The sequence below is a fragment of the Xylaria bambusicola genome (genome assembly GCF_022495145.1).
Source record: "Xylaria bambusicola strain CBS 139988 unplaced genomic scaffold F5B22scaffold_24, whole genome shotgun sequence".
NCBI lineage: Eukaryota > Fungi > Ascomycota > Sordariomycetes > Xylariales > Xylariaceae > Xylaria > Xylaria bambusicola.
In genome coordinates this window covers 45,372-70,491 of record NW_025953577.1, presented here as the reverse complement: position 1 = coordinate 70,491, position 25,120 = coordinate 45,372, and the positions used below count along the sequence as shown (strand labels likewise).

The following is a 25,120-nucleotide window of genomic DNA, read 5'->3' as shown; positions in this document are numbered from 1 at the left end:
AGCAATAAGCTACATGTGCAAGCTTGCTTAAGTACATGTAGCGAAGCGTGGTGGCCGAGACAAGCTAAGACCAGTGTTGGCTTGGCTATTCTCGCTTCGTCTTGCGCTAGGAGATGAATCTACATGTACTATGTAAGGTTGGATATCTAGATCTCTGGTGGATCGACCCGCTTTGCTCCGTCTCGTTTTGCCGCCGCTAGTGTAGAGATTGGCCTCGACCGACCAGGTCTTGATGAGCTGTGACAAGCATCAAGTACACCAGGCTCGGTATCGATATCTCGCTCGGTGGCTTTGTTGTATATTCTATGTCGGGCTGATAATGCCCGACAGCTTAAAGGAGTTTGGTATACATATATATGTACAACATGCAGCATGGCCCTGCCAGCAACCCGCTGTTACTATGAACCATTTTGTCATCCTCTCCAAAAACGCCGTGAGCCTCGTCATTAGATCCCGGCATCAGGGTATCATCTTCTTATGTCCATAAGCTTGGTATGTCTGTAAATTGGCGAAAGCCATTAGTGCCCACCTGCGGCCTCAAATTCCTCGGTAGCACACAAGCTAGTAAGTTCTCGTCGTTGAACCAGCCCCTTTTTTTGTTCATGGAGGAGTAGGTGGGGATCTGGCTGCTGGTTCGCAATGGATCATGCAACCGACGCATGCACATTCGTCACCACACGGGCACGACTGAGGACTTCCGGGACAGTAAGCCACGAACAAGTAGTCGTTCATGCCCATTGACCCTGTCTCTGCGGCCGGCGAACCATCCGCAACGGGCGACGCGAGAACACCCGGAGATGGCTCGTTAGCCCCATTCGGCATACCATTGATCTCACCATTAGATAGGCTTGGTGGAGTCGCGTGGTCATCTTGAAGCGCAGAGAGAACGTATTCCTGCATGGCCGCGTTGAACGGATGAGTTGCGCAACCTAAACACTGACAGCCCTCACCACAACTGCATTGGTTGGCTGTATAGGAGTCTAGCACAGGCGCGGCTGCTTCCATTCTAGACTGTGAGGCCATATAAGTGTTCTGCGGTTGTGCTGGCACGCTCTGCGATTGGCTGGTCATCATCTCCTGCCATTGTGAAAATTGCAATGGCTCGTAAAATGAAGAGCCGTATGCTACAGGGTATGGAAAGACTGCGTTCTGCTGCGTATGTTGCATGGTAGACCGATCGTGTATAGTGCCATTATAACCCATTGAAGGCATGTCTCGGCCCCGGGTCGGGATGGTATCTCCATATCTCATCAAGCCAATTCTATCCTGTGTCCTCCGCTCTTCTGATAGGTCGTTTGCCAGTGGTATCGCCGACGAGCCTTTCCCACAGCAACCTTTGCCATCTGTAGAGAATCCCTTGGTGTAGGAGCTAGAACTCGGCGATCCTGATATTGGAGTATAATGTGGTGTTCCTGACGTATCTATACTCGAATGATTAGACGCCCCATTACTTGAAAACCCTGTTGAAGATGCATTGGACCCGGGGCTCTCAAACAGAGCATTGAGAGCTGCGCCCTCCAGTCTCCCTAACATGCGCGCGTACTCGAAGTTCTGATTTAAGACTCCTTCAGAATTGAAGTTCGGCTGAAAATTTGGTATAAAGCCCGCAGATGACATTTGACCTGCGTGGTTTAGGGAACCATTAGTACCAAGCGTTAAACCATGGCTGGGCATCATGTTGATGGAATTAGGATCCATTTGGCCTAATAGGGATATGTCGTAGGATTGTTTACGGCTGGGTGATTTGGGAGTCGCATGCTTTTGAACTCTAAAAGTTGCTTTTGTAGGTGACATAGGAGTTACGTCGGAAACTGATGACTCCGTTTTCACCGGTGCTCTCGTATCGATGGTTATAGGTTCTGCGGTTCCACATGCGCATTTTCCATTTCGCGGGATGGCAGCTGTGATATTATTGCAATTGCAAGGCTTCCCTTTTTGGTGAGGACATGAACTAAGTGGTCTACCGGGCTTTCGCACCGGTATCATTATGCGCTCCGCTTGATGTGTGCATTTCGTCGACCGGTGCCCTCGTATGCACGGTATACTAGATAATAAGGCAAGGCAATCAGTATATAGAGGTTGCTACATCAATGCCTGTGGGTGCATGAGGCGATACTGTCAAAAGCTCATAGTGGGATCAGGGCTGGAGTCAGGACCAGGCTTGCGAACGTGATGGTTGCAGAGCCATTTTCTAGCAGTTCAGGGAAGAGATGAGTTGAACACTTACCACGCTACCTTGACGCCATCTATAACAGGCATGACGAGACGCTCTGTCGTAGTATCTTACTTGACACGGGATGACGTGAGAGGGGTTTTCTCGGTGGCTATTATTAGGGGCAATGTAGAGAGGGGGTGCTGCTTAAAGCTAAAAACTGGCCGTGAGGTTTCCAAGTTGTGAGCTCTCGAGACTCCCTTTCGTAGTGTGCGAGGGAAATAGGCAACGTTTCTCATGTAGCAAAGCTTCGTCCAATAGCGTATCACCAATGTCGTGCTGCTAAATTCGATATCAGGGATGCGAATGTTATACAGGCAAAGGAAATAACAGTTCAGAAATCAGGGTTAAGAATCAAACATCGAGTAGTTGATAGTATAACTCGATAAAGTTTCTCTACCGATTCACTGGACCCAGTCAAGTGCCAGGCAAAGCCACTAGCCGTTACGAGAGGTCTTAATAATTTAGTCAACCGTCAACATCAGTCCGTTCATCGCCTTCGCAACCCGGATCCCGAAGACTCGTTGGGGGAGTTAGCCGTGGCTCGTGGTAGAGTGAGGGGATAATAACAGGGTATATAAGTCGGTGTAAGCTCGGCTCCGGCTGGAATGTTGGACCATGAAACGATCCCAGTTCAGCTACTCCTGAGGGTGGCGCGGAGAACGTAGGCGGGGAAGATGGGGGATAAGGAAGGCCCAGAGACGAGTTCATGTGGGTGAGATCTGATGATTGGCTTGTTGGAAGCACAATGCCCAGTGATAACAATGTTGGTAAGAGACAAGTAGGACTGCTGGTGGTAAATGAGTGGTGGGATTAGGATCGTTGTCAAGATTGCTCAGAACCTGCGGAGTTTTCTGACCAACGTGTGGCGGGGAAGGCCGGTCCGGAAGACTCGACGCCAGGTGAATAGCGTCTCGTATTGGAAATATATATATAAGAGTGAAGCAGCCAGCGCGAGAAGCAGAGGCTAGTCCCGGATGCTCTGAAGACGCATGCAACAACCGGGAACAGCGGGATCGGGTCGGAACACAACGCTGTTCTCGAGAGCCTGGCGTCGAACAGAACAGACGGACTAAGTGAACAAGTGACGACCTCGACTGCCCAAGTAGGCAACTGAGTTGGTAGACAGCTTAAAGTCGGTCACCTCTTGGGTATCCCCAGGGTTGTGATCAGCTGATGGCCTGCCGTGTCGGCGAAGCGCAGATCCTCTTTTTGTGGCGAGCTTTGTTCTTGTGAAAGGGTTGACGCGGCGGCCGTCTAACACACACACACACGCAGCACGCACGCACACATACACATACACGACTTACTCAGTGCTTGGTAGCAGAGTAGCAAAGAGTAATAGCGAGCAAGGCCGAAATACTCGACAGATAGACAGACAGACAGACTGATGACTGCAGGTTGTCTGTTGAATGTGTGTGTGTGTGTGTAGTGGCCTGTGGCTGCTGGCCGTAGTCTGTCTGAAGTCGTGCCATCGGTGGAGGAGCTCGCCCATTTGAGCAAGTTTTGATTGGCCTAGCGCAGGCAAAGGCTGGCCGTCTCTTTGCTTGCACAGCGAGAGGATGGATGCTTTGGGTATCGACAGGGGCTTCTGATTGGCAGCCTTAGCCAGTGTGCGCCCCTGCTAGCGTGGGATGTAGCGCAGGGCCCCTGTTTAAGGTATGTGTACTACTGTAGGTGGGCATGCCTCGCCATGCCATGCCACGAGCAGCAGCAGCATGAGGTAAGTACCTATATAAGGTGTACTGTAGTGTACTGTAGGTACCTAGTAGGTAGGTAGGTACATACAATGCAGGTAAGTACCCAGGTAGGTACTACCTACCCTCTGCTAAGGTAGGTACCTGTCTCAGCGAAGATGTAACGGCCATGACCAACTACCATAAGTAGTACCTACCTACCTTACCTATGTAGGTACTGTAGGTACTTACCTAGGTAAGTAAATATTTCCAGGCGCACACAACGCGACACCTCCCCTGTAAGAAGATCTGCCCATCATCTGTCTACTACCATAGGTAACGTAACTAATATGTACCTACCTACATACCTAGGTACTTGCTTCACGCATAAAGGCAGGTAGGTATGGTAGTAGTAGGACTATATCTCTCTTGCTTGAACCTTGCTTCAAGCCGAGAGCTCGCTTTACAGGCGCAGTGTTCTCTAGCCCTTCTTCTCTTAGCAGGTTGCACCCAATACCTACGCAGACAACAGACACTACGGTATTGGTAATGTGGCGTCCTCGTCTACCCAAAAGGGTACTCAAGATGGAGAAGATGAGCTTGGGGGGTACATCAAGGGATCAAGGGAAAGCAGGGAAGACTTCGAAGAGGGGTTGTCTAGGTATTGAGTGCTGAATCCCTCGGATATAATAAGTCTAGAACCAACCAGCAACCAACCAACCAACAACTACATGTATACGTACGTACATGTAGCAACTAACAAGTAACAACCACAACTAGATTCCCAGATTGCCAATCGCCAGTACCTAGTTAACGTTTAATAGCCGGCTGCCGACGCCTTTCGCATAAATCTCCCACTTCGTATTAGTCTGGGAGGACGTTGCGTCCGTCCGTGCTGTGCTTGGGGCCGCTGAAAAATAAAATAGAAAATAAAAATAAAAATGAGCACCATTGCAAATGCGGGGAGGGGGCAGGGTCGCGGCTCTTGTTTTCGCTTGACTACAGTCGCGTTCTGTGCAGTTACTTTGCAGGTTGACATCCAAGCGAACCATCCCGTCATCGTCTGACGCGAGCTGGTGGGCAGGCAGGCCGGTAGGGAGCCCATTCGCTACGACGGTCACTTCTCGTCCAAGTCTACTAAGTACGAGTAGTAAGTACTGTACGAAGTAAGGGCGTCATATCTCCGACTCTATGTGAATGATCACCTGATTAAATAACACGCAGAGAAGCCGGGGAAACATGGATCTTACAGTAAGAGGTAAGTATGTATACTACCTCCTTACCGATTCTGTACTTACCAGTGTCTGGGTACCTCGTCTTGGCCAAAATGGTGGACGCAGATGAGGCAAACCGGCAACCCCATCCCTTGGGCTTAGGTAGCTGGGATGCAACATCTGATAACTTAATAAGTAGTATTGTAGCACCAAGACGAAATTCGGGGAAATATACGTGCTGGACTATTTTTGCCAACTATAGTGGTTGATCTATTATATCGTTCAAATTTTGCCTTCAATACATACCTACTCTACAGCCAGTCCTACAAAACCAACAAGCCGGCAACCTGGGTCAGATCGCCTATATCTTCTTTCAGTCATACTGTTTATCCGATGGCTCGTTGCGTAACTCCTATGAACGTCGAAGTCTACTCACTAACCAACTTCTCGCCGAAGACCAGAGAGTTACTATATAAGCTTTCATGCAATGTAGTCGTACGGTTTGAATTACTTCAGATTGCTGCGGTAGTACGATCTCACTCTCTAGTATAGTTGTCTGTATACCCCTAGGGGTCATGGTGGATTCTTTGCCCGTTACCCCATTCCGTCTATAACATGCCTACAGGAAATGCCCACTTCACCACTGCTACAGGGGCTCTAAACGAGAGACTATTTGCATAAATATGTGGGTGACTCGTCTTACTCAATAGCACTGAAGACTAGGGTCAGATGTGGTCCGCCGGATAATAACGGGGCAAGTTTGAAGGTGTCGTAGCAGTTTGCAGAACTTGGTAAGCTTGTTTTGCGGAATACTACCTGACCTCGCAAAGACCCTAGCGTACAATGTCTAAGATGGCATGATCCAGTTTCTAGAAGAAAAAGGTCTATCTAGGTAGCAACCAAGATTTTCGCTCGCACGAATTCGCCCACCGTCCATGCACAAATTTGACCGAGCTAACATTTTGATATTCGCAAGCCAAAACTGACATCAAGGCACTAGCAAGTCTGTTGACTGGACCGCAAATAGTGCTCAGAGGTAAATCACCAGTCTGACTCTATACGGAGACTTCTCTTATCGGGAAAGGTCTGAAACTGGACACCATATCGGTACGACTATGCGCACCGGTACACAGAAGTTCGGTGCTGCGACAGGGCCTAGTAGCACAAGTGATAGAACTGTCTTGGATTGGAACACCCTAACAAATGGCTTCAGATGGGCCAGGTCGTGCTGAGTGACATGGTGTATCGTGTATAGCAGGTTTAATGTCACAGCCATGTTAACACCATCCTGTAGTTCGACCTGCTGTAGACGATTGCTTCTGGAGGTGACACAGTTTTACTGCGTCTCACATTCACCAGCCAAACTGAATGAACCGGCAGCGAAAGATCCAGTGTAGTATTTTTCACTTGCTTTCGTCGGATTCATCAGAGTCAGCAAACATATCCACGGCTCTCATGCGCCTCCCTGGTTGGCGTGGCCGAGCGGATGATGGCGTCTCTTCGTTGACTGGCGCAATAGCATCTCTTTTGGGGTCCGGTTTATCAACAGAGGAGGCGTCCAGTCCCTGTTCGATATTCGCCGCGCTGTCGTTGTCATCATCATCTGCGTCCATGGGTACTCCATCTATGTCACTATCGAGCTCCACATCTATATCCATGCCTTCTTCCATGACTTCACCATCTAGGTCCTCAACACCTCCAGCCTCTCCATCTTGGGTTTCAACCACCATGTCCTCTGACACAGGAAGAAAGCCTTTGCTGTCATTCAAGATCGATCCCGCCTCGACGGTCTTCCATCTCCCACCTTTCTTTGGCCCCTCAGATAGTTCTTCCTTCTTAGCACTTGGTGGATTCTCAAACGTCTCGGTGAAGAATTGGTGAGCATCGTTTGGGAAGGCACACCAGCCTTCCCAAAGACTGAGCACGAGGCCTACACTGCGCTTCCATTTCTCAGCGCGAAGACGGCCCCAGTGCAGGCGTTCAGAAAGAAGACCAAGGTTTTCAAAAACTTTGGCCTCTTTAAGTGCAGTCTCAAAAAGCTGCCGGTATCGCCAGGCATGTCGAACGCCACTAGTGGCCGAAGACGAGAGTATATCGCTTACTACATATAGACCAATCAGGCTAGAAGCACTCGTATCCTGTGACTCGGTGTTCTTCCTAGCAGCATCCTCTGGTAAAGGTGTAGAGTTTAAGGATCCGTGACCGGCCTCATCTCCATCGGCAGTTTTGCTGTAATCTGGGTTCGCAGATGTTAAAGCAAATGGCTTTATAATGTTGGCAACGATTGTTTCAACAATCTCGTCTGCGCCTCGGCTTGAATGTGTGATTGCAAAAGACGTCAGGCGGGCAATATCACCTTTTCGTATTTTTGTCAGGGTTGTAGGAAGTCGTGCTAACAGGTGTGTGAGTTTTGCTTTTCCGATCGGGTTGAGATACACCTTCCCATTGTCTCCATGTTCAGCTTGTTTGTGCCCTTCATCTTCAAATTCTTCGTCGTCGGACGAGTTGTATTCGGGGTCTGATACAAATTCATCCACAGTAGTAGCATACTCGTAAGCCAGCGGCTTCTCTGGCATTTTCCAGGCGTTACTACCTTCAAAGAGCGGGAGATACTTTCCTTGTCGTACCCCGTTTTCAGGGCCACCAGTGACAACCTCCCACAGTCGCCAGCGATACCATACACCGCCTTCACTTCTCGCGTCCCAAATCCATGCCCATCTTTCCTCTTTCTGCACGTCCAGTCGTGACATAAGTAAAGCTTCGAACTCTGGGCCATGTTCAAGAACCGATTCAACCACCTTATGAATCAACTGAATCTGTTTGATGTCACCAGGGGCTCGCACCAGAACGTGGAGAATCGTTCTAGAGATCGGGCCGGCGCCAATGCTATATGAAGGTGGAGGAGCAAACCCTCGTTGGAAGCCACCAGGTTGATGGGAATCGTTGTTATTAGCTTCTGGGACAGGCTTGGCCCCAAAGGCATGTGACGTTGATGTAGATGTAAGAGTCGAAGCCACTGTTGATGAGACAGCAGAGGATAAATGCCTATGCAATGAGAGATAGAAGCCGTAACCAAGATACCTGTTTTGCAATGCACTGACAGCAGTATCAATGTCAGCGGCCGGTGTTTCCGTAGATAGGGTTACGATGGCAGCTATAGACTTTCTCTCTCCCCCTCCAGCGTTCGTTGAAGTCAAGATTTTAACATTTTCCACCACCAGATTTGAAGGAATTAGTGCCTTTACAACGGCCGGCGATGTCACAGGCGGTAAATTCGAAAGCCGTAGAGTTGGTCTTGCCACAGCCTTCACTTCCGCCAGGTCTCTAGAACGTGCATCAGTCTCATCGTCGCTTGTATCGAATGCTCGTGATACGCCCTTTGGCCTTGACGGAGGCCCGTTGTCACTGCTATCCTCGTAGAATCCGAGTCTACCCCTTCCTTCGTCTTGTCCTTTCCTGCCGGAGCCTTGCTGAAAGGTGTCATATCTTTTCTTGCCAAAAGCGGTGGGCGCGGGACCAAGAGATCCGGGCCCGCTCTTCAAACTTGTTACACCGAAATGCCTTCTCCCAAGCCCACCCCCAGTGCCAAACTGCGGTGGGTTCACACCGGGTCGACCAATTGATGCATTATTCTGATTCCTCCTGCGGTCGAAAGCACTATTATCGTCATCCTCGTCGTAGTCATTGTCAAAACTCTTGACAAAGCTTTCGTAAACGGCGGCTGTCTCGGCAGCCTCCCTTTTGCGCTTCGCCTCGGCCTCGGCCTTTTGCTTCTCGAAAGCAGACTGTTTGGAAGGCTTTTGGAGTTTCGCCTCGACATCGGGAAAATCATCGAGTTTGTTATTATTCGACATGATGAGGCAAGTCGACTGAGTGTTGGCGCATGCTGGAGCGTCGCTTTCGAAAGTCGCGCCTCGCTTTGCCGCAGCTTGTGAGGCAATCGCTAGTGCGGCGATGTGGCAAGCGCTACCAATACACAACTGGTGTTGGGTTCGATACCATCCCTATCCCTATGCCTATAGGAGTGTTGCACGCAAAGGATGTGATTAGAATGCTCTTGCAACGGGAACCTACCTAGGCTCACTACGCGATTGGAAGGTACGTATACATAGTACATCATCTGGATCTTTGGCGCGCTACCTTAGGTACCTACTGCCCCCATATCTACCTAGGCATTCTCCAGCCAAATACATTCACTACTTAAATATGTAGGTAAGAAGTGTACGGCCTTAGGCAGTATTTCAGCACAATGTTGAAAATGCAGTACCTAGGTACCTAGGTAGGGCTCTATACTTTTCAGATTTGAGATGTTGCTCAACAAGGACAAGCAAGTGAATTCTGGCCAAAGTCTACGTTCTTGCAAAACATGATTCCCTCCATGCAATCTCTTATCTTTGTTGTCTACTGTAGGTCTCCGGCTCGAGCTAATGTCGAAGATGCCGAGTCATCATCGGTGGGTGGGGGCGCACGCATCTGCACAGCACGCCCTGTGCCGCCTGTACTATGTAGCAATGCAACATAGACAACTTTAGCTACCTATCTAAGTCCCGGCAGTCTGTCGACGGATACACACCCGACCCTTGTTGAAGCCGATACACGGAGTTAACAAATGGGAGTATTGGCTAGGAATTCGAGGTATTTCGGGCACCAGTGCTTAGGAGTAGGCTACTATATAAAAGTCGGGTTCCCAACAAAATACAATTGTTCTATTCCGCGTGCCATGCTTTGAATTGATCTTGAACTCGTCAAAGCTGTAGAAACAATGGCATTCCCCGGAGCCGGAGGACACCCCACTAACCTCAATACTAATGCTACCCCAAATGCACAAGAGAACGAAAAGGAAAATAAGTTCAGGGCTCCCAAAAGGTGACAAATCCAAAGTTTCTTATTTGACAGTTTACTACTCGTGATATGGCGGGATATGACGCACTCTTGCTGAATCACCAATTGTCAATAAAACATCACGAAAAGGGGGCGGGCATTCCAGCACGCACTTTTATTTTATCCCAAATCGAAACCGGACGGATGGCGCACGAAGCTAACGAAAAGAGCGGTACAACAGCATCCTCATCATCGGCTCAGGCGTATTCGGTCTGAGCACAGCCTTCGCTCTAACGCGCCGTTCCGAAATCCCTTCAGACACACCCATAACAGTCATCGATCGCTCGCCCGACCCCGACGTCTTCCCCGCCCGTGACGCCTCGTCCATCGACTCGTCACGCATCATCCGCGCCGACTACGCCGACGTCGCATACGCCGAGCTCGCGGCTGAGGCACAAGAACACTGGAGACGAGACATCGATAAGCCGGACTCTCTCGGCGGCGATGGGCGCTACAACGAGTCCGGACTGCTGCTAGCCGCAGAGAACGGCGCCGACGGGGCCACCGTGCGTGCGGATGGCCACCCCACAGGCCTGGGCTACACGCGGCGCAGCTGGGTGAATGCGCTGGCGTTAGCACACGCTGAGGGCCGCTCGCTTGATACTGTGCGGCTTCTGCCTTCGGGGTTTGGCATTGCCAAGCTCTCGCGCACCGATCGCGAATGGGCCGACTGGGGCTACCTGAATACAGCGGCTGGATGGGCCGACGCAGAGAGGAGCATGCGGTGGCTGTATGACCGGGTTGTGGCAACGCAACGCGTGACCTTCGTGAACGGCACCGTCGAGACCCTTGAAACGCAGACACAAGGAGTAGAGCAGCATGTCACGGGTGCGCGTCTCACCGACGGCCGCAATTTCTCAGCCGACCTCGTTATTGTAGCCACAGGCGCCTGGACACCTACACTCGTGGGTCTAGCGGGCTCAGCCGTCGCAACAGGACAGTGCGTGGCCTATTTGCGAATAACGGACGACGAGCAGGCCCGGCTGGCTGAGATGCCAGTATGCCTGAATCTGACGGACGGGTGCTTCGTGATCCCACCACGCAACAACGTCCTAAAGATTGCAAGGCATTCATACGGGGTATGTATTCACAACCCGTTCCGCCCCAGTTGCGAGACCTAGTTGCTACAAAGATCCATTGCTTGCTAGAGCTAACTGTCGTCACAGTATGTAAACCTTTGATCCAGAAACGTGGCCACCGTGACCTGTGTAATCCTAGAAAATAGGTAACAAGAAACTGGACTAACACGTTTGGATGTACCAGGTATCTGAACCCGCAGCCCGTCCCAAACGCACCACTCAAGCCCTGCCGTTCTGCCACCGGCGAAAATAGCCAAGTAGACAAGAGTAACCCCAAACCCGTCATCTCTCAGCCCCGTACTCACCTCACAGATCCGTCTCTCAACATTCCAGCCGAAGGCGCCGCGGACCTGCGTCGTGCCCTGCGGCGTATGATCCCCTGGTTAGGCGATCGCCCATTCTTCGAGACGCGCCTGTGCTGGTACACGGATACGCCGACGGGGGACTGGATTGTAGACTACCACCCCAGCTACAAGAACCTCTTCGTAGCTACTGGCGGCAGCGGCCACGCCTTCAAGTTCTTGCCAATTCTAGGCGAAAAGGTCGTGGATTGTCTGCTGGGCAGGCATCCCAAGAAGTTTCGAGAGAAATGGATGTGGAAAGGTGGTGTGGGAGGTGCTGTGAAACGGAACGATGGGTTATCAAGTGAGCAGGAAATGCTCCAAGATGAGCTAGCTGTTGAACTTAGTGTGGCCACTGAAGATGGAACCCGAGGGGGCAAACCTGGTCTCATTCTTGTTGAGGAGATGGTTGAGGATGAGAAACCTCACATATTGTCAAAGATATGAGACACCATGACTGACATGTTGCCGTCAAACCGACATGCACGGAACAGAAAATACAGGCAAATTGGCAACGATGGGCTGCACATCGAGGAAACCAGTTGCGGTCCACTCATATACATCACATAGCAACATATAGACCAACTTCTTCCGTAATATTATGTATTCTCTATCGAAAGAGACCACTATGAACTACGGTGTCTACTTGCTCCTGTGGATGGGCGCTACAGGTTGTCATCAACCATGTCAATGCTTATTCAGTTGGTAGAGCATGTGCCTCGCACCTGCAGGGCATAAAGCGCACTTAACAGGCATGAAGACCTTTCGGAAATCAGTATACTGTGTGCGACCAGAAGTGAGTTTGCTGTCTAGACAATTCTCCTCTGTGTATAGGCCTGAGCAAGAAATCTCATTCGGATTCTTGCAGCACAACAACCTCCCACACCTCTTCGGTTGACCGATAATTTCGCCACCAACCCCTTTTCTTTCTCGAGTGAATTAAGACAGCAGAGCTCGAGCAGCGCAAGTGCTGTCGAAGAATGCAATGATGCAATCTATGTTATTCGTCTGACCAGGTCTAGAGACGTTTTCTGTGAAGAAAGAATTCAACCTGGCCCCTCATGTGTAAAATCCACGCCTGTATGAACGCCGATGCAATGCAGTATGGGTGAAATCAATGTTACAAGTGACTGTGAGCATGATGTGGTCATTGGGAGATCCGTGAACATGCATGCTCAGTCACAACCAGTCATGATGTCGTGAAGAGTGTGATACTCGTACAAGTGTGTGGTATATGTAGGGATGAATCATCTCCAGCAGGGGGGAGCACAAGTTTAGAGTGCATAAGCGTCCGCTGCAGCGTTCTCCTCGGATTTAGATCTTTCTGAAATCTGCACAAATTGAATTAACAAAGGCGGTTCAAAGTAAGGGCGAAAGCGATTAGACTTACCTTGCAGAACAGGATAGATCATCTCGAAGGCTTGGTATATCTCCTCGCGCACTTTAGCGCCAGTCAAGACGATTTTGCCACTGACGAAGATCAAAAGCACAATCTTAGGCTTGATCATACGGTAAATCAGACCGGGGAACAGCTCAGGCTCATAAGAGCTGAAGTTGTGGTGGCGGGAGGCAAGACCTTCGAGACGGATCGGGAATTTGATGTCACAACTGCCAACAATGTTCTGGATCTTGAAGTCTGTGAACTTCGCGTTGAACCCCAGCTTCTGAATGATACGGGCATACTTGCGAGACGCAAGTTTCGAATCATCTTCCGACTTGGCACCAGTGACAACCATCTTGCCAGAGGCAAAGATAAGGGCTGTAGTCTTAGGTTCGCGAATACGCATGATGACAGCAGCAAAACGCTGTTTGGGTCAGCAACCATGACGTCATGAAAGTACATTCACGATTATGTCAAGTTCGTACCTTAGGGTTGTACTCAGCATTTCTCGCATGCAGGGCGATCGTCTTCAGATCCAGACGGCAATCTAAGTTGACCGTGGCGACGATGTTTCTTGAGCATGCGACGTAAGCCTAGGTTCATGACACTCTCATGGCAATTTCATACGTACTGCAAGGTAGGAGTCAATCCACTTCCAGCCTGTGTTGCTGCAGGTGTGGCGGCAGGTGTGGCGGGAGTCACCCCAGTCCCATTCGTAGCCTGGCCAGCTTGTGCGCCGTTTCCATTGCGCTGACTGTCGAAAGGAGGTGTAAGCTCAGTAGCAGCGGTCGGGAAGGACAGAGAGCCGGGGGCAGTGAACGCCTTGGCCTGCGCTGCATTCTGAGGATGGGTCTGAAGAGATTCCATGATGTCGACGAGTAGCCTCTGGTGTTTCCACGAAGAAGTCGAAAGTCGGCTCAGAGTCTAATGCGGGATATGACGTCAGAAAAAGGTTGGAAGGAGCATGGAGTACACGAAGTGATTCGTAACGGGTGATGTGGGGGCAAGGCGACCAGGGAAAAGGAATGCAAAAAAATGCGGACTGTTTTCCGAAAATCGAAAAGCAGATGTAGATGAGCTTGCCATGCAGGTTATCGGCGGGGGGTGTGGTAATGTTGTGGCAACCACACAAGAGCGATAAACAACCACACCACCTACAATAATGTGATTACATAGCAGATTGGGAAAGGCAGCGCGACTCAAATAATATTCTCCTTACCAGTAGAAAGAGCTGGAGATGAACAAGTAAATGTCTCCCCAAATGTAGATTTTCTCAATACGTAATGTAGTGGCCGACAGATTAACTGTCGATCCAGGCACGCAAACACGAAGGCACACACACAAGCACGAGGTTCAGGCTCGTCGACGATCGCGACTCTTGCTCGATGGAAATCGGAAGGACGACCGTGTTCGTCTTGACGAAGTACGAAGCGCAAGGGATTCAGAGTATCGTCGAGGTCGGGGATCTGGTGGGATATGACGACGACGACGGTGTGAGACTCGACGGCCTATGCGACGACGACAACGAAAAGAGCGAACAGCGAGTTCAAATTCTTTTCTATTGCGATATCTTTCTCAGGATTACACTGCACTATGACCTGTGCGGCGCAAGGTACTACCAGCGGTCTGGACAGGATGGATGGAGAGGACTGGAAGAAATCGTGCGTGGGCGGACAGGCGAATCCCTAAATAGGTCGGCCAACGGTAAAACAAAGGAAGGTAGGTGAAGGAGCCGGTGGCTTGAGAATCCTTTGTTGCTTCCGCTTTGTCAACTGTCTGAGGTAAGACCAAGCTGGCAGACGTATGCGACGATCGTTACCACAGAAACAAAGCCGTAATCGATAACCACAAGGGCCGCCGATAGCAAGGTGCACGATGTTATGAGAGAAGAGAGATGAAGGGGAGGCCCTGCTAATTTTCAACGATGTGGGTCACCGGCGAGGACGACAAATAACAGGCACAAGAAATGAATTAAAGAAAAAGAAAAAAGAATTAGGGTGCCAGACGACCTGAGCAACTGACAGCTGGCGGATGCTGGCTGGCTGGTTGGCAAGCAAGGTTACGTAAGGCAGGCAGGGATTTGTGGGGGTGGTATGTTGAGGGAAGGTATGGGGGACTTTCGGTCCGGACTTCGGCGCAAGACTCTCGAAACAGTCCAAGTTGAGGGGATGCTCAGGTTCTTATAATTTTTGGAGGCCAGCCTCCTTCGTGGGCCATGCACTGACTTTTCAGGCCACCACGCCCCCCCAATGTGGCGTCCATCCACAAATCACCGCTCCGCTCACAGTTTGCTTGCCGCATCGGTGGGGCGTGTCCGGCGCTGCACCCAATCAGCACGTCATTCCCGGCCCTTGGTTCTATCTGCTTTAATCTTCCCTTTCCTGGCCCGCCTTGTGCTCTTAGGTTCCCACAAGTCACTTTTTCCCTCAAACCCTCTCCTCTCTCTCTCTCTCTTCATACTTCTGTCATCCCAACCCAAGGCCGATCTTCTCTCCTGTCCGACAGACACATTGCCTGTCTACCACTGCACCATGTCGTTGTCGCTCGTTTCCAATGGTCCTCCCAACCCATTTCATCGTCGTCCAGCATCGATCCCGTCCTTCGGTTCATTCATTCATTCATTCATTCATCTAACCTGACAATCTGCGAGGCGACACTGAACTTATTCAGTCACCAGCAACCACCGACCATGACGCGCGCCACCAGTGTTGAGCCAGAGCCCGACCAGTGGCGGCCTGACTCGGTTAACCACTTCCAGCAGAGGAGGCGACCGAGGCAACCAGCAAACGGCGCGATTTTGCCCCCATCCACCCAACTCGCCCAGTCCCTAGCCCAACCTGCCTGCACTGTGTCGAAATAGCCGACGGCTCACAACTCTCGTGTTGATTGGCCCAGTGGCCACAACCGACTTCTGACCAGGCAGAGTCTAGACTAGGTGGGGGGTGTGTGTCGAGGAGATTTCTAAAACCCCAAATTACCCCTAGCCTACCTTGGTACCCTAGTACCTCAAACTCTGCACCCCCTTGAAACGCGCAATCAAGCCGTCAGCCCTCCCTCTCCTCTTATCCCTTTCCACTCTCCTGCCCCTTTTTCCTGCTTCGTAAACTTGCTCTCTCTTTCTACCTTAGCCCTTTCCTGACTTCGTTACTGTGCGCTAGGTGTTGATACGGACAGCCTAGATACGCGGTGCCGCCATTTATCACGCTTATTTCTGCTAAGCATTATTGCCATCTAGTGATTTTCTTAGTCTATACAACAAGCGATCTCAAACGTCTAGATCAAAGCACGCTACACATCCTAACCGCATCGAAATTTCTTCAGAGACCGTCGTCATATTGTGTACCTAACTGTGCGACGTCGCAGTTGCTGACAATGCAGGTCTCATCCACTGCTCGCTCCAGTATTTCTTGGTTACGACGATCGTCTGTTCAGGGTCGTAGGTCTCATTTCGGTGGTTTCGGGGGGCCGGGGTCACTTCAGTCACCCCAGCCGCATATCTGTTCCAACCAACATCCTCTAACACCTGACTCACCACCGCCTTTTCATTGATTTACCACTCTTTCTCCTTTTCCTTTTCCTTTCTCCCCATTGCTTTTCCCTTCCTGGGTTATAGACACGTTGTCTCAAGATTCTGGTGTTCGTATGCCTATGTATAATCAATCATCGGCATAGATGCATTAAGAGGAATCAGTTGAGGACACGTTGATGTTCCTGAACTGGCGGTATTGGACTGGTCGAATGCCGGTGCATGCAGTGGGATTCAGTGGGGACAGTGACTGCTAGCGCGGCTTTATTGGCTTTTCACAGGCTTTCCGCCCTTTCCTTCCCTTTACCTTAACCTTTCATTTTATCTCATTTCCTTGGCGCTTTTCTCGAGCCACCCCTCCCCTCTCCAGCCTCGCACGGATCCTTGCTTTTCATCTAGCATTCCCGCTCCCAGCCGTTGTGTTATGACTCATTCACAGCCTCATCTTTTTATGCACTCCAATGCCATCCTGCGGTCAAGTGCAATTTTATCGCTGCGTGACAGACATCTCGCAGAGACGGCCGCCCCTAGAATCTTTATTTCCCTACCTCATTTTCCTGCTGTTGGCGGTGAAGTACTCAAGCTATGCATGCGCGTTCGCGAAGTGTTGCATCTTGAAATGGCGAGTTGTCCTGATCCGGAGATTCTGTCGCGGACTTCTGTCGCGTCACAGTCGCGACATACAAGTTGGCCCTCGTAATCCAAAGAAGGGCTGCTGTGAGGTCCAAACCATGCAAGTAAGCCACTGCGCAAACGAAAGTTGGAAGCAGTACCGAGCAGTACTTTTAAGTATACAGTATTTGTCACTGTGAGCCACTTGTGAAAATTTCTCTCCCTTCTGCACCACCACTAGTGGGTAGTCGTAGGCAGCACCTAGACTGTATCCACAATATCTATGGTTTATGGCCAATCAATCTTTTCTGCGGGTCAAATTGTAATCTTACTTTCATGAGAATCATGAACATTGGGTACCATGATGCCTGCGCTTGCTCGAAGGCTCAAGGGCTAGGTACACTAGTTTGTACACTACAAGCATTTACACTACCGTAGGGTGTACATAGTAGCTTCTTATCTTTACAAGGAATGTCCACAATCTGAAATACCTGGTGCAATCCGCAAGATTGTGGCTGAAATGAGCCTCTTGATACATGTACCTAGTGTACCTTACCCAACTTAACCCTAGCATTGATTATGGTTGGGCGTTGCAAAAATTACTGATAGTGATCGTCACCATACAAACGGCTCCTACCTATTCTATCCAATTATATATATGTTGTTGCATGAAGCAGGAAATGGATTCAGTATGACACCAGATAGGGCAGTAGTACTTATATATGATAGAAAGTCAAAGCTCAGCATTGCTAGGTTATATGCAGAATGAAGAGTTGCCGTCACTTCTTGATAAAATTGGGGAGCATACTTCGGCCAGTGTACTGTTAGAATACCCCACAGGTTTCTAGGCGAATTCTGGGGTTTTCGAATCTGGGGTTAGACCTTGAATACGCAGTAGTGTTAATCCAATATGTATATGTATGTTGATTGAAGAACTTGTGCCATCGTCTCTACCTCTTATTTCCCAGATATATTGATCTCTGAACGAGCTCAGTTAAGTGCCCTTGATGCTGGTGACTCTGTAGGCTGGAACATGACGGCTGTATATATTATCTGGTGTCTCTTCCGGGCGTAAGGTCCCGGTTGGGCTGACGCACGTATACAGAGATCAGGCTGAAGTCCGCACGATAGTAACTAGGTTGATGTAAGGGAGAAGGATATTACCGGACGGCTTTAACAGAGTCAAGATTCTCAGCCACCTCTACCGACGGCGGAACGTCGTCGAATCAGTGACTTGACTGCCTGCAACTCGGGAAGTGAAACTCGGAAGGGATAGATTCAAGAGCAGGAAGTCGAAGACCCCATCAACATGCTCTCGGGAACCCTATACTATTCTTATTTGTCTACTCGTTCAGTCTTTCTGAAGGTTTCAGATTGCGTTATATGATATATGTCTTGTTCATTGAAGTTTGGGTTACGTAACATACCCAAATCGGTTTCAATTCTTACTACTAAACAAAATGATGAGTGAACAATAATACTTGTTAACATATATAGCGGTACTACTAAGTAGTTGAGTACCTAGTGCACTACTTTTTACTCACAATGCTAAGTCACTACCTGAAAGCTTGGAACACTATATTATCCCTTGGGTCACAATATTCAACGCCTCCTCTTATACCTGTAACAGTCACCCTGCCCATAAGTCTAAGACACTTGCCTTCCTATACTTTGTATCACGAACATAGCCAATTTTCACTTTCAGACGAGGTCCTATTTGACTTGTATTACTATATGTGTTATGCTATGCCACTATGCCTACAGTATTATGCCATGAACAGCAGTGCACCAACACTCCAGCGTAGTAAAAATGAAAAGCAGTTATATACCTCTGTGTATGTGAGTGTTATAGGGGTCCGCGACATAGCTGAGTATGAACGATTAGTCTGCGCTACGCTGGTCGTAGAACACTTACGTGCAAGAAAAACCGACAACTTGGCAACTCAGCACGAGATATGAAAAGGGGTTGAAACCCACGTTCAACCGTGCAGTGCCTCAGCCTCGTAAGGCGTCAAATGTCTCGAATGTCTTTCTCGTTCCTTTTTCTTTCTTTTCTCTCAATAACATAGAAACAACGCAGAGTCGACTACGCATAATTTTAATACACAAATTGACACTCCAATGGCGACAAGATGAAAAAGAAAGGAAGAAGGAAAAAAAAAAACAAAAAAAAAAACAGAGTTCCCTTGCGAGATCTGCGTATGCTAGGCATGATATCGTTATACAAGTGGGCAGGGGCAAGATATGACCTTACATATTTATTTATATCTACTATCATAACCCTCAAGGCGCCTAGTTACATCTTACGCATGAGATGGAAAACAATTGATTGTGCGACTACCGGAATATTAGTGGCCGTACTGATGTCGGACGGAGACAATGTCAACTTCTAGATGGTGTCCATCTAAATGATATACCAGACAGTTCCCGAATAAGAAATTCTAGGGCCGGCGTAACGACGAAGGGTTGACGGCAGGAAATTTGTCTTGAATAATTGGTGACTATTGCACTTCAAGTCGTTATATAGTAAAATTCAAGCTAAGTGTTCATAACCAGGTTGTGTAAATCGAGCGACCCCTGAATACGAATCTAACCTTCTTGATATTCCTGATTTTGTATCAAGTCAACAATCATACGCAGGCTCGATATCTATCTCTTAATATGGCTCGTAAATGGCCTCGAGGCCACACATATTATCTGCAAGTAATTAATACAACTCTAACATTGAGTCTTTGCAGAGGTTGAGTCATATTTGATGGGGTTTTATCATTTTATTTAATTTCCTAGAACAAGTCTTGAATATATTGACTGCAGCTCATCATATACCTAAGTTCGTAATTGGAGTACAAGGCACCATCGTCGTTATTTTACCAACTTAGAACAGAGCTGTTACCAAGTTGGACTGAAAGCATTTCGGAATCAATGTGCCCCTAGGATTCAATTCTGCTGACAGGTACTACGCGTGTATGTGCAACTAATACCACTGCACATGTACTACTACGTAGCTGGATAGGCGTGGAATTCTGTCCACCCATATTTCCGAGGTTGATAACACAGGGGATCACGCAAGTCTTGGCTCTTTCGCACAAGTGTGTGTCAGGGTTGCTGTACCTGCACGTACCCAGCCCTTCGCAGGCAGGTACATGTAGGTGTGCATGTGACCTCTTCCCGGATTTGGTAAACTCCAACAACATCGACCATCTTATAATAATGCCGTCTAGATAATCTTCCAATTGCATTTGACACGTTGCCTCGGAATGTGATACCCAAGTGCTGCAGAAAGTTGTCGTGCCTCCGGTCAATAGCCGACCGGTACGTGGGCACGTGATGCCTAGGGTAGTAGATGTAAGTACAGTAGATCGATCTCGGCCAAGGCTGGCGTTATCTCATCTCCTAGGTAAGGTGTGCCGCCTATATAGGTACACAATACTGAGCTAAGAATACTACCTACCTACTCATACCGCCACGCAAAAGAAAACTTATATCTGCTCAGGTTGCCATCTACTTTCAACAGTGATGGGCTTCATGAATGTTAGAGGGTACCTCGTGTTGCGGCTCAAGTCAACTCGTTTATGCAGGCGGCATGGTTCACCCCACGCCTGTCTCCAAGCCGGTCACCGGAATTGCCAAGCTTGATAGCGGCTACCTACCAAGTAGGTAGCTCGGTACGGTGATCTAGAACAGCTTGCCGGGCCTTTGACCGCTGCCAATGTGCAGTGATGACGCATGGCCACGCATCTCAAGCAGGTTGCCGAGCTGCATAGTAGGTATTGTACCCTACCTATCGTTTTCTAGGCTCTTCTCCTAGCCACCTGCTACGTACATAGATACGTAACAATTGGTCAATCGTTGGCCCCTAATACGACCTGAGATAAACAGAGATTTTTTAATAAGGGGTGGTTAAAAAAAAAAAAAAAAAAAAAAAAAAAGAAGAAGAAGGACATCAGGGAAGGACAACAGAGGCCTAGCCGTATCCAGGACGATTTACACTTTCTTGCGTGGGCTGCGTCATGGCACCACTAAATGTGTAGGAAAGCAAGTACACTTTGAAGATCCTAGATTTTGCTCATGATTCTTACATCAAGACTTCCAACTTTGTTCGCGCTCAATCGAACTGTGTTAGTGGCCCTACTAGCTACGATAGCCCTAGAAGCCGGGTGGTTTAGGCGCTCCACATCTCACAGCTCCTCTTCGTGAGGCTTCACAGTTCCACGCCGCTTTGCGCATAGGTCCTTTGCGGGGGAAAGCCGGCACTTCCCTCCTCTAAGTAAAGCTACTTCTGGCCAGGTTGCCGAGGTCTTGCTGAGAACAACTTCGAACATCATCAAATATGACTGTAATTGACACCAATAAAGACCTGTCGGCACTCTTCTCAAGCCAGGCCAAAGCTACGCCAGATGCTGTAGCTTTAGAAGATGGCTCTCTTAGCTTGACTTACGCTGAGCTCGAGGCCAAAGTTGATACCCTTGCCAGTCGCCTCCGTCGCCGAGGCGTTGGTCGCGACAACTTGGTTGGCGTCTTACTGGGTCGAAGCGCCGACTATGTTATATCATGTCTCGCAGCACTTAGAGCCGGGGGAGCTTTTCTCGTTCTGGAGCTCGCATACCCCCCCGGACTGCTAGCCGATGTGCTTGACGATGCAAGACCCACCGTCGTCATCACTCACACAGCTTATGTTGGCCAGATCAAGAGCACGGTTCCACTCATCGTGCTTGATGAACAGGAATCGGAGAAAACTGAGGACTCTCTACCCAATGGATCTTCGAATGGCCAGGCAGTTCTGCCTGAAGATGACTTGGAACGCCTCGCTTTCGTGTCATATTCTTCAGGCACCACGGGGCGGCCAAAGGGTATCGCCAACCCCCACCGCGCAGCTGTTCGGTCGTACGATTTGAGGTTCGGGCTCAGTGACCTTAAGCCTGGTGACCGCGTGGCATGCAATGTATTTTTCGTGTGGGAGATTCTACGGCCGCTACTTCGAGGGGCTACTGTAGTTACGGTACCGGATGAGATGAGCTACGATCCTGTGGCTCTTGTTGAGTTGCTACGATCAAAATGTATCACCGAAACTCTTATGACACCAACCTTGCTTGCTACAGTCTTGGGACGGCATTCAAACTTCGGCTCTCGTCTGAAGGATTTACGAACTTTGTGGCTCAATGGTGAAGTCGTGACAACTGATTTAGCACGAAGAGGACTCAAAGCACTTCCTAACGCACGTCTCCTCAATGTCTACAGTGCTAGCGAAACCCATGAGATAGCTTGTGGCGATATCAGGGAAATGCTTGATGAAGAAGCTCAGGTTGTTCCCGTGGGTCCTCCATTAGATCCTAAGCATGCTTATATCGTTGATGAGGAAGGTAACAGGGTTGGGACAGGCGTGAGCGGTGAACTAATAATAGGAGGTGACCTCTTAGCCCGAGGATACCTTAACTTACCAGAAACCACAGCAAAGGCGTTTATTCCGGACCCATTCGACCCTATACCTGGGGCGCGAATGTATAAAACAGGTGATACAGCCCGTATGCTCCCATCTGGCCTTCTTGAGATTACAGGACGCGTGGGTTCTATGATCAAAATTCGGGGATATAGTGTACAACCAGGAGCTGTTGAGCATGCGATTGTGACGCATCTAGCGTTCAGACAGTGTACTATTGTACCCCACGGCGAAGGTCTGGACCGACAGCTGGTTGCATATGTAGTTACGGACCCCGATGTAACGCAAGACCGGCCAGCTGTATCTATCGATGATGCCGGCTTCAGTCCATCAGCTAGACGAATCCTGTCGGCGCATTTAGCACACTACATGATTCCGGCTCTCTGGATCCCGATGGATGAACTCCCAACCCACGAAGTGTCCGGGAAAGTTGATATGAAGCGTCTTCCTTCACCAACCCGTGCTCGGAGTCCAGCTAAAGCACAGGTGGACGGAGAAGACACGGATCAAAAGATTACACTGAAAGACATTGCCAAAGTTTGGGCTTCGGTTCTAAACATACCCTACGAAACTGTGATACAGCAAGAACACGGCTTCTTCGATCTAGGAGGACATAGTTTGGCACTTGTGGAACTCATCACGAGACTAAGCGGTACTTATGGCTTTCCAGTTCCTCTTGCTCGACTGGCCGGGAATCCAACCCTCCAGGGACACCTAGAGGTTGTGCGGGATGCACGCGATGGCCATACAGCTGCAGTACAGGCTGACTTGCCACGTGTTCTGGAGACTGACTCTATTCTCCCCTCGGAATTTCAACCAGAGTCAACTAGAACGAAACGGCTCAGCGAAGCGGAAACCGTACTACTGACTGGTACAACTGGATATTTAGGAGCTTTCCTACTGCATGCTTTGATAGAAACGACAACTGCGCGCATCGTCTGTCTCGTGCGTTTCACCGACATATCCCGGGATAGTAATGAGGCTGCTGGCATGGCTCGTGTTCGCAGCAATCTCTTAGATCTGGGATTATGGAATGATTGTATGCTCGAGCGTATCGAGATTCTCCCAGCAAATCTGTCGAGGACACGTCTCGGCTTGTCATCAGAAGATTTCGATGATCTAGCTTCACGCATACAAGTCATTATCCATTCCGCCGCAACAGTGAATCTCGTCTACCCCTACGCAGCCATGCGTGGCGCCAACGTTATTGGGACTAGAGAAATAGTGCGGCTCGCTTGCAAGGCCGGCGCAACTGTTCACCACATTTCCACAAATGGTGTTCTCCCCAACTCTGTGGAGGGTTGGGATGAAGATGCCATGGTAGCCATAAAGGACGTCCCAGAAAAGCTACTCGACGGGTACGGTCAGACGAAATGGGTTGCAGAACAACTTGTGCTTGCAGCTGCAGAGCGTGGCCTCCCAGCACGAATTTACCGTCCAGGAACGATCAGTGGGCATAGCACATCTGGCTCATCCAATACCTATGATCTCCTGAACGCATTGGTTGTCGAGTCGCTTCAGCTAGGGCACGCCCCAAATGTTGACGGGTGGTATGCGGAGATGACGCCGGCTGATTTTGTCAGCAAGGCAATACTTTCAATAGCTGATAATGCAGACACGAAGCAACGTGTTGTCCACCTGGGTGATCCGAACCCCCTCCCTACGAAGGAGCTTTTTAGCATTCTTGGTGAGCTAGGATACCCTACTAAACCCCTCGACTGGGAGGCTTGGGTTGCCCTATGGAACGGGCAAAGAGGTTCTGGATCCGGAAACAAGATCTTCACCGTTGACATTCTTCGCCGTGGTATGCCCACGATTGAAGGGTTGAAGTGGGTTACCGTACTTAAAGACACGGCAACTGCCCCTCTGCTCGCCAAGTCAGGACTTGAACGACCGAAGATCGATATTAAGCTGTTCGAGACCTACACTCGTCACTTCTGCGCTAGGGGCTGGCTACCACGCCCGCCGCGCCGCCAAGATGCTGCTTCGTCCGCTCGGGTTACCAAGAAAGGACCGTTGGCCGGTCGTGTCGCTGTTGTCACGGGTGCGTCTTCAGGTATCGGTGCTGCAGTCGCCACTGCATTAGCGCAGGAAGGCGCACATATCGCGATCGCAGCTCGTCGAACCGATGCCCTTGAATCCCTCAAGAAGAAGATTTCTGCGTCTGGGGTAAAAGTCCTGGTACACAAGACCGATGTAACGCAGAAGTCCGAAGTAGAGTCTCTCATGCGCGAGACAGCTGAGCAGCTTGGACCCATCGATATCCTAGTCTCCTGTGCGGGTGTCATGTACTTCACGATGATGGCGAACGTGCATACTGACGAGTGGGAGCGCACGGTCGACGTCAACTGCAAGGGTCTCCTGCACTGCCTCTCCTCCGTTGTTCCCGGCATGCTGGCCCGCGAGTCTGGACACATCGTTGCCATTTCGTCGGACGCGGGCAGGAAGGTGTTCCCGGGCCTGGGCGTGTACTCGGCGAGCAAGTTCTTCGTCGAGGCTACGCTACAGTCTCTGCGCCTCGAGACCGCGGGCACCGGCCTCCGCGTCACGTCCGTGCAGCCTGGAAACACGGCCACCGAGCTCCTGGGCATGTCCACGGATCAAGAAGCTATCAAGAAATACGGCGAGCCGTCTGGTGCCAAGGTCCTTGATGCCGACGATGTCGCTCGCTCTATCGTATACGCTCTTCGTCAGCCCGCTCATGTCGCTGTTAACGAGGTGTTGATTGAGCCGCGAGATGAGCCTATCTAGGAGCTAAGGT

General features: G+C 49.8%; 5 protein-coding genes across 5 annotated transcripts; 2 read left to right on the top strand and 3 right to left on the bottom strand.

The window, feature by feature from the left end:
- Positions 1–459: 459 nt before the first annotated feature.
- Positions 460–2,469, bottom strand: F5B22DRAFT_207579 (uncharacterized protein). The gene is made up of 3 exons (XM_047969648.1): positions 2,228–2,469; positions 530–2,044; positions 460–474 (listed from the first exon to the last, which is right to left on the bottom strand). The coding sequence occupies exons 1-2, from the start codon at positions 2,257–2,259 to the stop codon at positions 601–603; spliced, it is 1,476 nt and encodes a 491-aa protein (XP_047830200.1). The 5' UTR covers positions 2,260–2,469; the 3' UTR covers positions 460–474; positions 530–600.
- Positions 2,470–6,092: 3,623 nt separating this feature from the next.
- On the bottom strand, positions 6,093–9,192 carry F5B22DRAFT_207518 (uncharacterized protein). Its single transcript, XM_047969647.1, has one exon. It carries the CDS (start codon positions 8,954–8,956, stop codon positions 6,506–6,508), a length of 2,451 nt encoding a protein of 816 aa, XP_047830199.1. The 5' UTR covers positions 8,957–9,192; the 3' UTR covers positions 6,093–6,505.
- Positions 9,193–9,864: 672 nt separating this feature from the next.
- F5B22DRAFT_647083 (FAD dependent oxidoreductase-domain-containing protein) lies at positions 9,865–11,850 on the top strand (the record flags this gene model as incomplete). Its single annotated transcript, XM_047978820.1, has 3 exons — positions 9,865–9,968; positions 10,165–11,062; positions 11,263–11,850. 3 exons carry the CDS (start codon positions 9,865–9,867, stop codon positions 11,848–11,850), a joined length of 1,590 nt encoding a protein of 529 aa, XP_047830198.1.
- Positions 11,851–12,256: 406 nt separating this feature from the next.
- F5B22DRAFT_656402 (transcription factor TFIID-domain-containing protein) lies at positions 12,257–13,651 on the bottom strand (the record flags this gene model as incomplete). Its single annotated transcript, XM_047979958.1, has 4 exons — positions 12,257–12,734; positions 12,794–13,208; positions 13,270–13,357; positions 13,416–13,651. 4 exons carry the CDS (start codon positions 13,649–13,651, stop codon positions 12,718–12,720), a joined length of 756 nt encoding a protein of 251 aa, XP_047830197.1. The 3' UTR covers positions 12,257–12,717.
- Positions 13,652–21,252: 7,601 nt separating this feature from the next.
- On the top strand, positions 21,253–25,110 carry F5B22DRAFT_647081 (enterobactin synthetase component F; the record flags this gene model as incomplete). The annotated part of the gene is made up of 1 exon (XM_047978819.1): positions 21,253–25,110. The coding sequence occupies one exon, from the start codon at positions 21,253–21,255 to the stop codon at positions 25,108–25,110; it is 3,858 nt and encodes a 1,285-aa protein (XP_047830196.1).
- Between the last annotated feature and the right edge of the window lie 10 nt (positions 25,111–25,120).

Excerpts from the sequence above, each read along its gene's own strand:
- F5B22DRAFT_207579 (XM_047969648.1), bottom strand. The coding sequence starts at position 2,259 with ATGCCTGTTATAGATGGCGTCAAGGTAGCGTG. Across the intron at positions 2,045-2,227 it reads GATGGCGTCAAGGTAGCGTG|TATACCGTGCATACGAGGGC; the intron begins GTAAGTGTTCAA and ends CTTATTATCTAG.
- F5B22DRAFT_207518 (XM_047969647.1), bottom strand. The coding sequence starts at position 8,956 with ATGTCGAATAATAACAAACTCGATGATTTTCCCGATGTCGAGGCGAAA.